Raw genomic sequence first — 16,213 nt, 5'->3', positions numbered from 1 at the left:
ATTTAAGTACCTCACGGGACGTGTCGAAGTGGAAGATGATATTTTCTTTCTCAAGGGACCCTCAGCCACAAGAGGGCACCCGCTCAAACTCAGGGGCGGAAAATTTCATGGCGACACCAGAAAGTATTTCTTCACAGAGTGGTTGATCATTGGAACAAGCTTCCAGTGCATGTGATCGAGGCAGACAGCGTGCCAGACTTTAAGAATAAATGGGATACCCATGTGGGATCCCTACGAGGGTCAAGATAAGGAAATTGGGTCATTAGGGCATAGACAGGGGGTGGGTAAGCAGAGTGGGCAGACTTGATGGGCTGTAGCCCTTTTCTGCCGTCATCTTCTGTTTCTATTCATTAACCCCTTCAAAGAAATGCAGTAGATTGGTGAGGCAAGATTTCCCTTGACTAAATCCATGTTGGCTTTCTCTCATTAATCCATGCTTATTGTATATGTTCTTTCATTTTGTTCATCATACAGTAATGGTCTCTGCCTCTGACTCGCTGGTCTATAATTTCCCAGATCACTTCTGAAGCCCTTTTAAAAAATTGGTGTCACATTGGCCACCATCCAGTCTTCCACTACTTTGTTGGATTTTAAAGAAAATTACTAATTACTAACAATAGCTCTGCAAGTTCACTTTTCAATTCTATCGGCACTCTGAGATGTATACCATCCAGTCCAGGTGATTTGCTACTGTTCAGTTTGTCAGATCGACCCATTACATCTTCCAGTAACTCTCCCACATTTTCATCGGCGAAGTCCAAAGCAAAGAATTCATTTAATCTCTCCGCTATGGCCTTTTCTTCCCTGAGAACCCTTTTTATCCATTTGTCATCTAGCAGTGTGACCAATTCTCTTCCTGGCTTCTTGCTTTTAATATATCTAAAAAAGATTTTACTATATGTTTTTGCTTTCAGCGCTATTTTCTTTTCAAGGTCTCTCTTTGCCTTCCTTATTAACGCCTTGCATTTGATTTGACATTCCTTGTGCTGTCTGCAATTATTTTCAGTCAGATCCTTCTTCCACTTTCTGAAGGATTCTCTTTTAATAGCTTCCTTTACCTAATTCATTAATCATGCCAGCTGCCATTTGGTCTTCCTTTCTCCTTTTTTAATATTTGGAATATATCTAGTCCGAGCTTCCAGGATGGTATTTTTGAATAACATCCATGCCTGATGTAAATTTTTGACCTTTACAGCTGCTCCTCTCTTACCATTCTCCTCATGTTATAGTCTCCATTTTTTTTTTTAAGTATTGGATTTCCTGTGTGAACTTCTGATCACTGTTATCAAGCAACCCCAATACCATTACCTCCTGTAGAGATTTGAAAATGTGACAGCCCATCACCACCTCATACATCTTCATTGTCTTCTGTTTCTTTTAGGTAAAGGGCATGGCTTGTCTATCACTCCATTGCCAGCTGGTCATATGATAGGAGGTACAATTTGGAAAATTGTAAAAGATGGGGAAGAAGAAATCGTTTACGCTGTAGACTTCAATCACAAGAGAGAAATGTATGTTTAATTTTTCTAATGAATATGACTTTCCTGAATGATCATTTGTCCATTTTTTGAGACTGATATCTGACCCACTGAAACAAAAATTAGGGCTGTTGCAGTGTGATTATTAATTTGTATAGGAGGTCGTCTAGGAAGATGGTAGGAGGTTTGTTTTAACAAAAGACTATTTTGCAATTGCTGAGCATAGTTCCAAAAATAAATAATAATAATAATAATTTTATTTCTTATATACCGCTGTACCGTGAAGTTCTAAGCGGTTTACAGTAGAAACAGAAGAAATGCAATAAGTAAGATTAATTAAGATGAAGAGAGAGTACTTAGAGTTCCCTGACTGTCCCAAAGGCTCACATTCTTGCTAAAGTACTTGAGAAAAATAAATTAGTTAGGTTATAAACATAGAGTAGAAGAAGGTAGGAAAACAATTCATAGGAAAATTAATTTTGAATACATTATACATTATATATTGTTCAAGGCGGAATAGAAATTATAGGAGATTTGGACATTACCAAAAGAATTGCGTAATAAAGATTATCTAGATAAATTACATAACAGTGATTCATGTACATTACATGGTGTGGTAGAGGATTCAATTATGAAAATTACATATCAGGGAAACAAGTGATAAGAGAATATAGTGGAGAATATCAGTATATACGGTTTACAGATTGAAAAGTAAACTTACCGTATATACTCGAATATAAGTCGATAAGAACATAATTGCCGCTGCTGGGTCAGACCAGTGGTCCATCGTGCCAGCAGTCTACTTCCGCAGAGGCCCTTGAATCAAAGACTAGTGCCCTGACTGAGTCTAGTCTTACCTGCGTACGTGCTGGTTCAGCAGGAACTTGTCTAACTTTGTCTTGAATCCCTGGAGGGTGTTTTCCCCTATAACAGCCTCCGGAAGAGCATTCCAGATTTCTACCATTCTCTAGGTGAAGAAGACCCCCTTTTTCCCCCCAAAAGGAGGACAAATGGTTGATTTGAATATAAGTCGGACGGCTTAATATTCAAGTGCCCAGCACCCTTCCCCCTCTCCCCTGTCGGGCATTGCACCAGCCCCCTTCTTCCCTCTCCTGCTAGACTCTGCACCAAACTCCTCCCCCCCGGGTCAGGCACTTCACCCAACACCCTTCCTTCCTTCTCCCGTCAAACTCTGCACCCTCGCTCCCTCCCAGGCTCTGCACATCCTCCCTGCCCTAGCCTCATACCTCATCTTGCCGATCCCCGGTGGAAGGGCAGTAGGCAGGAGTGAACTTTCCAAGTTCCTGCCCTGCTGCTAACCGACTGCCACGAGTTCCTTCGGCCGCTGAATTCACTGGAGCCTGAAAGGATGCCTCTCAGTACCGAGCAGTAGCACCAAATCGTGCTCCTGTTCGTGCCGCTCAGCGGCCGAAGGAACTCACAGCAGTTGGTTAGCAGCAGGGCAGGAACTTGGAAAGTTCGCTCCTGCCTGCTGCACCTCCACCGGGGATTGGCAAGATGAGGTATGAGGCTAGGGCAGGGAGGGGGGCAGAGCCTGGCGGCCTGCAATAATTCTGGGAGGGAGTGCATTGTTGGCTCGAATATAAATCGGGACCCCCATTTTTGGACCAGTTTTTTGGCCCCAAGATCCCAGTTTATATTCGAGTATATACGGTAATTTGTGGATTTTGTTACTGAAGATTGTGATGTACAGCGAGCAAAACATTGTGATTTGTATTTTCTCTCTTCTTTTCAGCCATTTAAATGGATGCTCATTGGAGATGTTAAGCAGGCCCTCCTTGCTTATTACAGACTGCTTTAATGCTACATATGTGCAGCCTAGAAGAAAACAGAGAGATGAACAGCTGCTAAGTATGACTTTTGTCCTTTTGAAATTAGCAGATTCTTGTTAAATATTTCCAATGCTTAAAATCCGTATAACAGTTTGAAAGTACTTTGTAATTATTGCTGGTGCCTGTTGGATTAAAGATACTGAATCATTTTGGGATTATGAGATAGATGCACTAATCTGGTTTTAATCTGTATAGAAGCTTTTCCTGATCTTGTTTTGGAAATTGAATTTTCTTAATTTGCATTTTTGGGCCAGCAGTTTCCTCCATCAGTTTTTGGTGGCATCATGAGCCTTCATTTTGCAACTGTCCAATGTTTCTTCCTGTTTTCTGCTCCCCCTCCCCCTCTTACCCCTGCCATTTGACTTAAAGACCATGCCTATTTCTAGAACATTCTACACACATTTTACACATACTTTGCATACATGTTATAGAATACTAGTACATACATGTCAACACAAAGAAAAGGACCAACATATACACAAAAAGCCAATTACACCATAAAAAAATTGTACAAGCCTGCAGAACTGGGACTAAATATTTTTTATTCGAGAAAAACAATGGGGCTGGTGACAGCAGGCAGAGCTTGAAGAAGGTGGCATTTTATATTGGGACAACTTTGTCTATAGAAGAATTGCATGACAGATAATTTAAAAGACCCCTGACGCAGGCCGAAACACTGATAGTGTCCAGTCTTTGTCAAATAAAGAATATTTAGTCCCAGTTCTTCAGGCTTGTACACTTTTTTTATACTAGCGGATACACACATAATTTACTTAGGGCTAGATTCACTAACCTGCCTGATCGTGACTGATCCGTGTCCGATCCGGGCAGGTCCGATGGATTCACAAACTGGCAATATTCAAATGGGGACGATAGGAGGAATGCCCCCATCTGCTGACACAGATAGCTAGTGTGTAATCCGAACTCATGCGCAGACCATCTGCGCATGCGTCTAAGACCTATCTGAGCCGCAACTTTTTTTTTTTTAACTTTTACTTTACATTTAGTAGCCCAGCGAGCCCGTGGTTTTAACCCGCTTTAAACCCGCGAGTTAAAACAATGGGCTCACATTCCGGTAAAGGGCAGGAGAGATTCGGGGGAAGAGCAGGGCGGCCATTTGGGAGAGAGCAGGGCAGTGATTCGGGTCAGCAGGCAGGAGAGATTCGGAGCAGAGCATCGGGGCGGCAGGTAGGAGAGATTCAGGGCAGAGCATCGGGGGGGGGGCAGGCAAGAGAGATTTGGGGCAGCAGAGAGCAGGACGGCAATGGAGCTGGAGAGTCGCAGTTGCTTCTTGGGTTGATCGGCCAGCCCAATCGGATCGCAAAATTTGTTTTGTGAATCGCGTCCCTGCCTATTTTGCATGCCGTTCCCCTCATTTGCATGCGCGTATTGGAATCAGATTGGCAGAGAGGTAAATGAATCGGGTCAGAGTAAAATCGGATCGCAAACTGATCGGTATGCTTAGTGAATCTAGCCCTTAATCGCTACTGTGGGGCAATGGAGTTAATTGGTGTTAATTGCTACTAATAGGCTTAAATTTCTACCTGCATGAATAATAAGCTACTATTTTGTAAAGTTAGTGCCTAAATTCTATAGCACATAACTTATAGAATAGTGCCTCATTTAAGCATGTTCCCCCTAATGCATAGCTCAGTATATGTGCAATCTAAACCTGGCAGGTAGATTTCTCTGTGGAGCAATCCAGGTAGCAAAAGTCTTGACTCAGAAATAGAACAGATCCTTGGTATGGCAGTAGACAGTAGTGCTGCCCGATTCAGGAAAAAAAAATTTGATTCGATTCGGCCTATTGAATCGATTTTCCTGCCCAATTGGGTGGTTTTTTCCAAACATCCTGGTGGGTTTATTTTATAGCCTCTTTACCCCCTTTGCCCTCTCCTACTCATACTGGTCCTGTGGTGTAAACAAAATAAACAAACAAAAAATACTTTTCCTATCTCTGTTAAATCCTAGCTCACGTTTGCGGTCCAACAACAGCTCTGGAAGGATACACATTTCAAATCTGACATATTGTAATCACAAAACAGAAAATAAAATTATTTTTCCTACCTTTTGTTGTCTTATGATCAGGCTCTCCTTCTTTCTTCTTTCTCCGTGCTAACCATCCATCTTCCATCTCTGTCCTCCCCTTCTGTTTCCCTTTCCTCCCCTGGAGGTCTGGCATCTTTCCTTTTGTTCATCTCCATCCCCCCGCAGCTGCAGCGATGGATCCCACCATCCACAGATCCACTACCCTTTCATCCAGCATTTCTCTTCTGTGTCCCTGTCTCTATTCTCCTCTCCAGTACTGTCTCCCTTGTGTCCCTGTTCCTAAGCTCCCTCCATGCTCAGCATCTTATCTCTCCCCATATCCAGCTTCTTCTTTCTTTCTTCCTTACCTCCTGTATCCCCTTCTCCAGGTACAGGCTTTCTCCTACTATCTCTCCTGCCATCCTGCACCCTGCCCAACTACTTTGGAACAATATCTGTCCCTCTTGTACCTTTCCCCTTGTGGTCTTGCATTTCTCTCTCCCTCTCTCCATTAGTCCAGCACCTCTCCTCTGCTTTCCTCCCCATCTTTTTGGTTTGATCTCTCTCTTCCTTTCACTTCACCCCAGGTCTGGCTTCTCCTCTCTTTTACTCCTTCCTCCTCCTCCCTCTGCACAGGCCTGCCTCCTGCCTTGAAGGCACTCTTCTTTCTCCTCCCCGCTGCGAAGGCCTGCTTCCCCCGCAAAAGCCTGCCCTCCCGCCATGAAGGCACACTTCCTTCTCCTCCCCGCCATGAAGTTCTGCTCCCCCCACAAGCCTGCATGTTCCCCCAGCCTCCTCGCACTTACTTTAAGCAACTAATACAGCAGCCTGCAGGATCGCTGGTGCTATAGCGATCCCTGCAGCTGCCTGTCGTCCTCAGCAACACGTTCTCTCTACCGTGATCATGCCCCTGACGTCAGAGCAGGGGCAGGACTGTAGCAGAGAGAACGTGCTGCTGAGGACGATGGGCAGCTGCAGGGATCGCTATAGCACCAGCGATCCTGCAGGCTGCCGTATTAACCTTAAGGTAAGAGCGGAGAAGCTGGGGGAAGATGCAGGCCTCTCTAACTGACCTCCCCCCTCAAGCAGGAGCGGCAGTGGACGGCCAGCAAGAGGTAGCGCTGCCGCTCCTGCTTTAGGAAGGCACGGGGGAAGGGTCGGTCATCGAATCGGGCAGCACTGGTGGACAGTGTTGCCCCTGAGTCAAAGTCAGAATATTCAATAGTAAGTGCCAGCTGTAAGCAAACGTTTGCGTGACAGAGAGAGAGAGAAAGTAAATAGAAAAGTTCAGCAACCATTTTGAAAAAGCTTTTTTCTACATGTCTTAAGGTTTTAGGGCAAAAGCAAAGTTAACTTTTTATTTTCAAAAAAATGGATGATAGTTTTATAGTTAGCTTCTACATGTTAGAACAATTGTTAATACTTACATGGTATGAAGTAATACATTAAGATTTATTTTCTATTACATAGTTTTGAAATTTATGGCTTTGTTTAATCTATTCTGATAATTGTAAAATATTTTAACTTAATTAAATATTGTACAATATTAAGGCACATTTTAAACTTTTTTTTTTCCTGTATTTTCCCAGCAAATGTCTTGGAAACTCTGCGAGCTGATGGAAATGTATTAATTGCAGTGGATACTGCAGGCAGAGTACTAGAACTAGCTCAGCTTCTGGACCAGATCTGGAGAACTAAAGATGCTGGGCTAGGGGTTTATTCCTTAGCATTGCTAAACAATGTCAGTTACAATGTGGTGGAATTCTCTAAATCACAGGTTTGTTCTTTTAGAAGTAAATGCAGTAGCTTAATTTGCTTGCAGTTTCATTTGGTGTATTCTGATGTATGCCAACACCTTTATTTTCCTGTACCAGGTGGAGTGGATGAGTGACAAGCTGATGAGATGTTTTGAGGACAAGAGGAATAATCCTTTTCAGTTTCGGCATCTCTCCCTGTGTCATGGGTTTTCGGATCTGTCTCGCGTGCCAAGCCCTAAAGTAGTTCTTGCTAGTCAACCTGACTTGGAGTGTGGTTTTTCAAGAGAACTTTTTATTCAGTGGTCTCAGGATCCCAAAAACTCCATCATTCTAACCTACAGAACCACACCTGGTACGTTGTCTCGGTTTCTGATTGACAACCCTGAAGAAAAAGTAATAGACATAGAGGTAAGTTAGTCGTTTTCACTATTTGGTTTGTCTGATGGTAATGTGTACCTTTTTTTTTTTTTTTTTTGTTTAATAAGCATTTCTGTATTTTTTTTGAATAAGGACCTCAAATGTGGCTAATTAGTTGTATATGTCAATCTTTTTCAGCCAGCCTTATAGAGCCAATAGATAAAAGATCAAGAGCCAGTAACCTTGACTGTGTAGGAAACTCCTGGAAACTTGTACGATCTTGATTTTCTTCCATAAAGCACCAGTGCTTCTTCCTTCCTGATTCATTGTTCTCTCTAAGCTGTGCAGGAGTCCTCCACTTATATCCTGCCAGTGGGGGTGCTGTTTCAATATCACATTTTCAGTAGTGAGGGACAGACAAGTTCTGCAGGATTCCAGAGGATTTGCCTTTCCTTAGCTATTGAAAGCCTAATATTGAAGCACCACCCCTGAGTGTGCTTGGAGGCCTGCAGCACAGCTTAGAGGGAACATTGATCTGATTCACACAATCATACCTCAGTGTTCTCCCCAGAAAGTTTTTCCAACCGGGTGGCTTGAAAAAGTAGCCGGGTGGGGTGGGATGGGGAAATTTGGTGGTGGTGAAAATTAACACCCTCTTTTACTAAGGTGCGCTAGCATTTTTAGCACGCACAAACCCCCACGGGAAAACTAGCGCCAACTCAATGCTGGCATTAGTGTCTAGCGCTTGTGGTAATTCTGCGCGCGCTAAGCGCACGCTAAAACCACTATCACAACTTAGTAAAAGGAGCCCTAAATGTGTACTATTTTTATTAGTTAATTATTATTTTCCAATGCTCATTATGACTTTCTTTTTTAAGGTTTGACACTTGTGCCAGAATATTTTTACTAAATTTAAGAAGTATCCAATTCTAGAAGGGGATAATTAGATATTTGCCCTCTTTCAAATGGTATAAAATTTTAAAAAAGGGAAATACGTTAATGAAGTCATTAGGTTCAATCTAGCCATTTATTTCTGCATGAATTTAAACAACTAAAAAAAAAAGATAAATATAGTTCATCCAGTCATATAAGAAATGGCTCTACAGCAGGAGTGCCCACACTTTTTGGGCTTGCGAGCTACTTTTAAAATGACCAAGTCAAAATGATCTACCAACAATAAAATTTAAAAATACACAAAGCACACTGTACGCAGAGAAAATGTTAATTATCATTTATATTCCGCGGGTTTTCAAAGAGGTCAAGGCAGATGACTTTATGCAATGTCACCTCAGGAACAACTATACAAAAATAGACAAATATACCCCCTCCCTTTTTACTAAACCGCAATAGCGTTTTTTAGCGCAGGGAGATGCGCTGAATGCCCTGCTCTGCTCTTGATGCTCATAGGCTTCCTACTCTAAAAACCGCTATTGCGGTTTAGTAAAAGGGGGCCATAGTGCAAAATATAGACAGCAGATATAAATTCTCAAAACGGACACATTTTGATCACTAAATTGAAAATAAAATCATTTTTGCTACCTTTTTGTCCGGTGATTTCATGAGTCTCGTTGCATTTCCTTCTGACTGTAAATCCAATATTTCTTTCTTTCTGCCCCTCCCCTTTTCTTTCTGTCTCTCTCTCCCCTGCCTGCCTGTCTTTCCCTCTCCCCCTGCCCCCCCCCAAGCCATTGTGCCGATTTCTCCACTTCCCCGATTCTTTCCCTACCTCCTAAGCCACCACGCAGTTTTCTTCTCTCTGAAACTGGAAGTTACGTCCCGTGGGGGGGAGAGAAGAGAAGCCAGCACGCACAGTTTAGAGCCCTGGAGGGAAGATTACAACTTGCTGCTTTTACTTGCTTCGGGCCTTCCTCGCTGCTGGGTCCTAGCTTCACAGAAACAAAAAGTAGGCAGGACCCGGCAACAAGGAAGGCCCAAAGCAAATAAAAGCATGCTGGAAAAAAAAAAGGCAGGTGTCAAAAAAAATTTTCAGCGGCAAGTCAGCTCGGGAAGGAGCATTGGTGGCGGCAGCAGGATTCGCCAGGCAGTCATCTAAATTAGCCAGTCAGAGCGCCCAGCTAAAAGGCCCTGGGGAGAACACTGTACCTGGCACTTGACTTATCCTCTTGCAGAGTTGCATGCTCTGTACCCCTTGCTCACACTTGGTCATCCAGCCATTATCCATGCAGTCCCACTCTCACCTACTGCATCTTCTCTCTGAACTTGCTTTTATGCAATGTTGGAGCATAATCTTTTCAACTTATCTCAGTCTTGACATTTAAAACTTTGCTGACATTTGCCAGAAGGTTTAGTTAATCAAGTGTGAAATCTTAGCATGTATTTATTACATAGTGTAAAAAAAATAATAAGTAATGACTCAAGTTTAATTTTGAATAGAAATCTAAAACACCCCTGTGTGCGCTGTTGGCACTTAAATCAGACCACTGACTCTAAAAGCTTATCTACTCACATTTGTTTAAGTTACAACTCCTTGTCTGTGCTGCTCCATAAATTATACATCAGGGCTTCCCAATTGAGTGTTTGAAAAACAACATTTGGACTCACGGCCTGGGCAGGCTGGGAGGGGAGGGGGTCTCATCAGCCTGCACCTCCTTATGAATCTGTGCTATTAAGCCTTCGTAGACTCCATGAAAGGTGAGGGATGATAACAGCATTAGCTGCGGCAGTGTAGAAGAGCCAAGATCAGTAACGAGCCTGGGGTTGGATGCTTTTTGTGACTGTAATGGGGTTATGGTCACAGAAGTCTAATAAGCAGTAGTGACACATAGAATGAAAGGTTTCTTAAAGTTTATAAGCTTGAAATATACAATCATGTAACTGATAAACTTGTACAGAAAGTGGATTTAGGAAAAGAACAGGAATACAGTTCTGGAACCTATACAATAAACGAGAAATAAATTTAAATGCAAGAAAAACAATCAGCCCTGGTCCACAACTTAGGAGATGCAATATCACTCACGGCAGCTATTTATTTAGGAAAAATGCTAAAAGGAAATCATATGAGCCCTGCTGCGTTCAGACCCACTTCTCCTGGCTTAACTTTGCCTCGGATACGTCGCTCTGCTGCATCTGAGTTAAAATATAGTGCAACCGGATGCCAACAAGCAGAAAGAAAAATTCTGATCACTGCCCTTTTCTTCCTATTTATAGGCAAACCAATCCCAATGCGAGTTGACCCTTTCAAATTCTACTCTGAGCTGTTAATGGTGGCTTTCTTCTGTGTATGTGTACCTGTAACTCGTGTTGACTTTATATTATGGACAGTATGTTAACCTGTAACCCGTTTTGAGCTTGTTGGGGAGAACGGGATCAAAAACAAAGGAGAAGCTTGGAGCAATTATATCCTTAAATCCCATTAGCTAACAATCCCTATACTCCAAAAAATTAAAGCCAGATAAGGTGGTTTCCAAAATACATGCTTATGTGACCGACTGTGCATAATGTATTTACAAGGAAACTTTAAAAAGTCAAAAGCTCCCATCTGTAACACAGCAGGTTTCGGTAACAAAATAACTTATGCCTTTTCAGGGTTACTTGTGAAACATCAGGGAAAACAATATCTTCCCCCCCCCCCAAAAAAAAAAAACAACAACCCTAAAAAAATTTGATTTAAAGTAATATTTTAGTAATATATCCCTAGTATTAAGTTGTAGAGAACATTTTGCAAATTGGAAAGTCAAATATTACTTCAGACCAACTGGAAGCTGCATAATTGATTACAAAAAAGGTGCTTCTGCTCTAAATTTCTGTAACTAAACTATAAATCGTTAAGCATGCTAGTAATGCCATTGTGACTTTTTTTTTGTCAACTATATTTAAGTTGAGAAAACGAGTGAAATTAGAAGGGAAGGAGCTTGAAGAATACCTAGAAAAAGAGAAGCTGAAGAAAGAAGCAGCAAAAAAGTTGGAGCAATCAAAAGAGTAAGTACTACAGTCTCTAAGCAAATGGATTCTTTTCTGAAATAGCTGAAGGAAGTACAAGACACTTTAGTCAGAGTGATGTGTGTTCTTTCTGTCTGTGTGCAACTAGTATACAGACAAGCTTTGCCATCTTTCACATGATCCTGTTCTTTTGCTATCATCATCTTGCGATGCAGTCTCGAGATGCTCCAGAGTTTACAGAACTATATCGTAAAGTGCCTACGTAGACGCAATTCACAACAAAGATAAATGCTGTAAACCTAGGCTTTATAAATCCTGGCCTACATTTCCAGCACCTATCTTTCCCAGAGGCGTGATTGACATGCAATTGACAGCTGTTGATATTGGCGCCCTTTAGAGAATCTAGGCCTTTGTGCTGGTGGTATTGACTGATCCTTAAGGGCTGAAAACTGGCTGAGTTTTCAGGATATCTAATGTATATTCATTAGCAATAAACTGAAAACCCTATTCTTGACCCTTGTGGATCAAAAGTGAATATCACCGCTCCGCTCCTTCCTAACTGATTATGGATCTTTTCCCCCAAGGTTTGGATACTCAAACTTCTTGCTTGCTTCCTTTGTCTTATCTCATACCTAAAAACATAAAAAAACAGCCCAAGTGCATGACCCTGCATTTTTTAGCATGAAATCTTAGTTGCCAATTACCAGACCATTCTTCAAGTTTCGCCAGATTCCACCTTATGTTATCCACACCCTCTGGATTGTCTACCTTATTACAGAAGTTGGTATTATCTGCAAAAAGACAAACTTTGCCAGACTGCCTTCCGCAATATCACTCGCAAAGATGTTAAATAGACCCGGTCCAAGGACAGATCCCTGCAGCACTCCAGTAACAACATCCTTATCCTCCAGTCAAACTCTGTTTACGACTACCCTATATGTATTCATGCATTTTTGTGCTCTCTATATCTCCTTTTATGTAATTTGTCTTGTTCCTTCCTGGGAAAAGACAGAATATAAATACATATAAATAAATAAATCTAATTGTTTTCTTCTAGAGTTTATACTGGCTGACCCACATGTATTCTCGAATGGTCATTTTGAAAGTCAATTACCTGCTTGGTGTTAAACAAGTCAGTATGACCAGAAAAGGCGTTTTTATGTGTTAATCTGTCACTTATAATGTGGAGCTGACCAAATCTTGGATACATGACTTAATGTGTCCATACTATCTTAGTGCACTGGTCATATTTCTAGCTGTAAGTTGCATTCAAAACCTTGACTAACACCTGTTGTCAGCTCACTCATGAGTCCTGATTTTAGGAAAAGGATCTTGATGTTATAGTGGGATTATTCCATATCTATGCCAGACCAATCCAGATGATTTGAGCTACGTCCTTCTGTCAGCAGGTAGAGACAGAGAGAAAACAGGCTTAAAACTAACTGTATTTTGTAGAGTTCTGGTGCAGCCTCCAGCCCTCCAGAAAATGCAGACATGTGACCTAATGCAGTTAAGCTCATAGGAAAGCGTAGACAGTCTCACGGATCCTCTGGATGGCGGTGTTGTTGGAACACATTCCCTCTATCTTTATTTCACATTGCATGGCGATTTTTTGTTTGCTTGGGGAGTGTTTTTGTGCTAGTGCTATAATTTGAGGAAAACATTGGCACAATACAACGAAGAAATGACAGTTGACAAAATACAGCAAGTCAGATAAGGCAGCACACCAAAACGTAAATAAGATAGAATTAAAGCTAGGCACATGCTCTCTAAGAACATAAGAATTGCCACTGCTGGGTCAGACCAGTGGTCCATCATGCCCAGCAGTCTGCTCCCGCGGTGGCCCTTAGGTCAAAGACCAGTGCCCTAACTGAGACTAGCCTTACCTGCGTACGTTCTGCTTCAGCAGGAACTTGTCTAACTTTGTCTTGAATCCCTGGAGGGTGTTTTCCCTTACGTCAGCCTCCGGAAGAGCGTTCCGGTTTTCCACCATTCTCTGGGTGAAGAAGAACTTATGTTTGTATGGAATCTATTCCCTTTTAACTTTAGAAGGTGCCCTCTCGTTCTCTCTACCTTGGAGAGGGTGAACAACCTGTCCTTATCTACTAAGTCTATTCTCTTCAGTATCTTGAATGTTTCGATCATGTCCCCTCTTTTCAAGGGAGAAGAGGCCCAGTTTCTCTTGCCTCTCTCTATACAGCAACTCCTCCAGCCCCTTAACCATTTTAGTCGTTCTTCTCTGAACCCTTTCGAGTAGTACTATGTCCTTCTTCATGTACGGCAACCAGTGCTGGACGCAGTACTCCAGGTGGGGGCTTACCATGACCCGGTACAGTGGCATGATAACCTTCTCCGATCTGTTTGTGATCCCCTTCTTAATCATTCCTAGCATTCTGTTTGCCCTTTTTGCCACCGTCACATATTGTGCGGACAGTTCATTGATTTGTCGACCAGTACTCCTAAGTCTCTTTCCTGGGGGGGGTCTGTCAGAGTACTGCACCAAACATCCTGTATTCGTGTATAAGATTTTTGTTACCGACATGCATCACCTTACATTTATCCATGTTAAACCTCATTTGCCATGTCGCAGCCCATTTCTCGAGTGTGTTTATGTCACGTTGCAGGTCTTCGCAATCCTTTTGTGTCTTCACTACTCTGAATAACTTTGTATCGTCTGCAAATTTAATCACCTCGCTCGTCATACCAATTTCCAGGTCGTTTATAAATATGTTGAAGAGCACGGGCCCAAATAGCAAACTAAGAACAGTCACTTACTAGTGTCAATTATGTCATGCCAAGCTGCACAACATACAGTTAGTACTCCCAAGATGACGGTACATTTTTTACAGTTATCTAGCTTGTTATATCCTCAAATATGAAAAACCTGAGTGAAAAGTAAGGTCTTTAAGTTGTTTCTTATACTGTGCAGTCAGATAAAAGGCTGATTGGTGTTCAGTTCTGGAGACCACACTACCGGAAAGATGTGTGGCGAATTGAGTCGGTTCAGCGAATGGCCACCAGGATGGTCTCTGGGCTCAGGGATCTCACGTATGAAGAAAGGCTAAATAAATTGTAGCTGTACTCACTAGAGGAACGAAGAGAGAGGGGGGACATGATTGAGACGTTCAAATATGTTACGGGCCGTATCGAGGTGGAAGATGATATCTTCTGTCCTATAGGTCCTTCGACCACCAGAGTGCATCCGCTGAAAATCAGGGGAGGGAAATTTCGTGGTGATTCCAGGAAATACTTCTTCACAGAAAGGGTGATCATTGGAACAGTCTACCTCTGCAAGTGATTGAGGCCAGCAGCGTGTCAGATTTTAAGAGAAAATGGGATATTCACGTGGGATCTCTAAGGGAGTAAAGACAGGAGGGTGGATCATTAGAGTGGGTAGACTTGATGGGCTATAGCCCTTTTCTGCCGTCATATTCTATGTTTCTATGAAACTTGTTCCATTCAAAAGGACCAGCGATAAGAAAAAAAAACAAACCATAAGATTTCATTTTAGCAAATTGTCCCTTTTTATCAAGTTGTGCTTGAGGTTTTTAGTGTGAGCTGGCGAGGTAAGTGCTTCAAAGCTCATAGGAATTATGAGTGTCGGAGCATTTACCGCGCCAGCTCATGCTAAAAATCTCTAGCACAACTTGATAAAAGGAGCTCTGCATTTTAACTAGGATTGGACTAGATAAGTATTGTATCCTCGCAGATATTAAGGATCTGCTTGGCTTATTATTTATTTATTTTTTAAAACTCTTCAAAGGTAGCAAGGAGTATCATTTTGCAGTATCTTGAGTATCATATTGTTTATTCTGTTTGCTGCGCTTGCACCAAATATCATTGTTTTGGGACACTGTCTCAGGGCAGATATCGACTCAAGTGATGAAAGCGATGCAGAAGAAGATATTGATCAACCATCAGTGCACAAGGCCAAACATGACCTGATGATGAAAGGTGAAGGGGGCCGGAAAGGTGGTTTCTTCAAGCAGGCAAAGAAGTCATATCCTATGTTTCCAGCACCAGAGGAAAGAATCAAGTGGGATGAATATGGAGAAATAATAAAGTATGTGACCAAAGAATTCAGACTGTTTTTTATTTTGTGACTTAAGTTTATTGTTTAATTATTTGTTTATTGTGAGCTTCTATACCGCTACTAATGACTGGGGAGCCAATTCAGAGCGGTTTGCATGAGCTTCTGTAAAGGTGTTACAATACATGGGCTCTATACAGAGTTACAGGGGCTTCTGTAGCAGTGTTACAATACAGTTATTAAAACTGGCATAATTATAGCATAATCAATCATCCTATTTATGTTACTGGCACATTGATCGTCCTTCTTATTTGCATATGTTCATCAGGACAAGCAAATACTTGTTGAATTTGTATCCATACATGAGAACTTTGTAAAACAGTATTTCCAGTGCAATAGGTGAGTCATTCTAGACAAGCGGGTTCTCTCCCTATGGCCGCGAGCCATCTGCTGAAGGAATCCACTCCAAATTTTTTCTCTGACTCTCCTCTACTTTACAGGGAGCTCTGCTGTCACCTGCTGTTTTCCTCTTCACGCAAGCTGGAAGAAGTGTTTCTGTTCTGCTCACTCTGTTTTATTTTCTTTGGTGTTTTTTCTAAGTTTCTCGGTGTTTCAGTGCTCTGAGCTTTGTCCCATTTAGCTCTGCCAACAGAGAGAAGTGGCAAACTACAATCTACAGTTGATAGGCCAATCCCTGGTGGTACCTGTTAGCCAGACTGCATAAGTATTATTAAAGCATAAGGCCATCCCCACTTTTTCCCACCCACTGTCGAGCAGGGGTTTGAGCGCAGGCTGTTAGGCACCCTTAGG

General features: G+C 42.1%; 1 protein-coding gene across 1 annotated transcript in view; it reads left to right on the top strand.

The window, feature by feature from the left end:
- Positions 1-16,213, top strand: part of CPSF2 (cleavage and polyadenylation specific factor 2) — a 50,096-nt gene that overhangs the window by 22,117 nt on the left and 11,766 nt on the right. The window contains exons 5-10 of the mRNA XM_033952817.1: positions 1,382-1,511; positions 3,235-3,350; positions 6,949-7,136; positions 7,234-7,524; positions 11,312-11,412; positions 15,236-15,436. Of these exons, the coding sequence (XP_033808708.1) occupies positions 1,382-1,511; positions 3,235-3,350; positions 6,949-7,136; positions 7,234-7,524; positions 11,312-11,412; positions 15,236-15,436 (1,027 nt within the window). The remainder of the gene's footprint in view (positions 1-1,381; positions 1,512-3,234; positions 3,351-6,948; positions 7,137-7,233; positions 7,525-11,311; positions 11,413-15,235; positions 15,437-16,213) is intronic.

This window comes from Geotrypetes seraphini, chromosome 7 (assembly GCF_902459505.1).
Source record: "Geotrypetes seraphini chromosome 7, aGeoSer1.1, whole genome shotgun sequence".
Taxonomy (NCBI): Eukaryota; Metazoa; Chordata; class Amphibia; order Gymnophiona; family Dermophiidae; genus Geotrypetes; species Geotrypetes seraphini.
The sequence above is the reverse complement of the archived record's forward strand: the minus strand, read 5'-3'. Positions and strand labels throughout refer to the sequence as shown.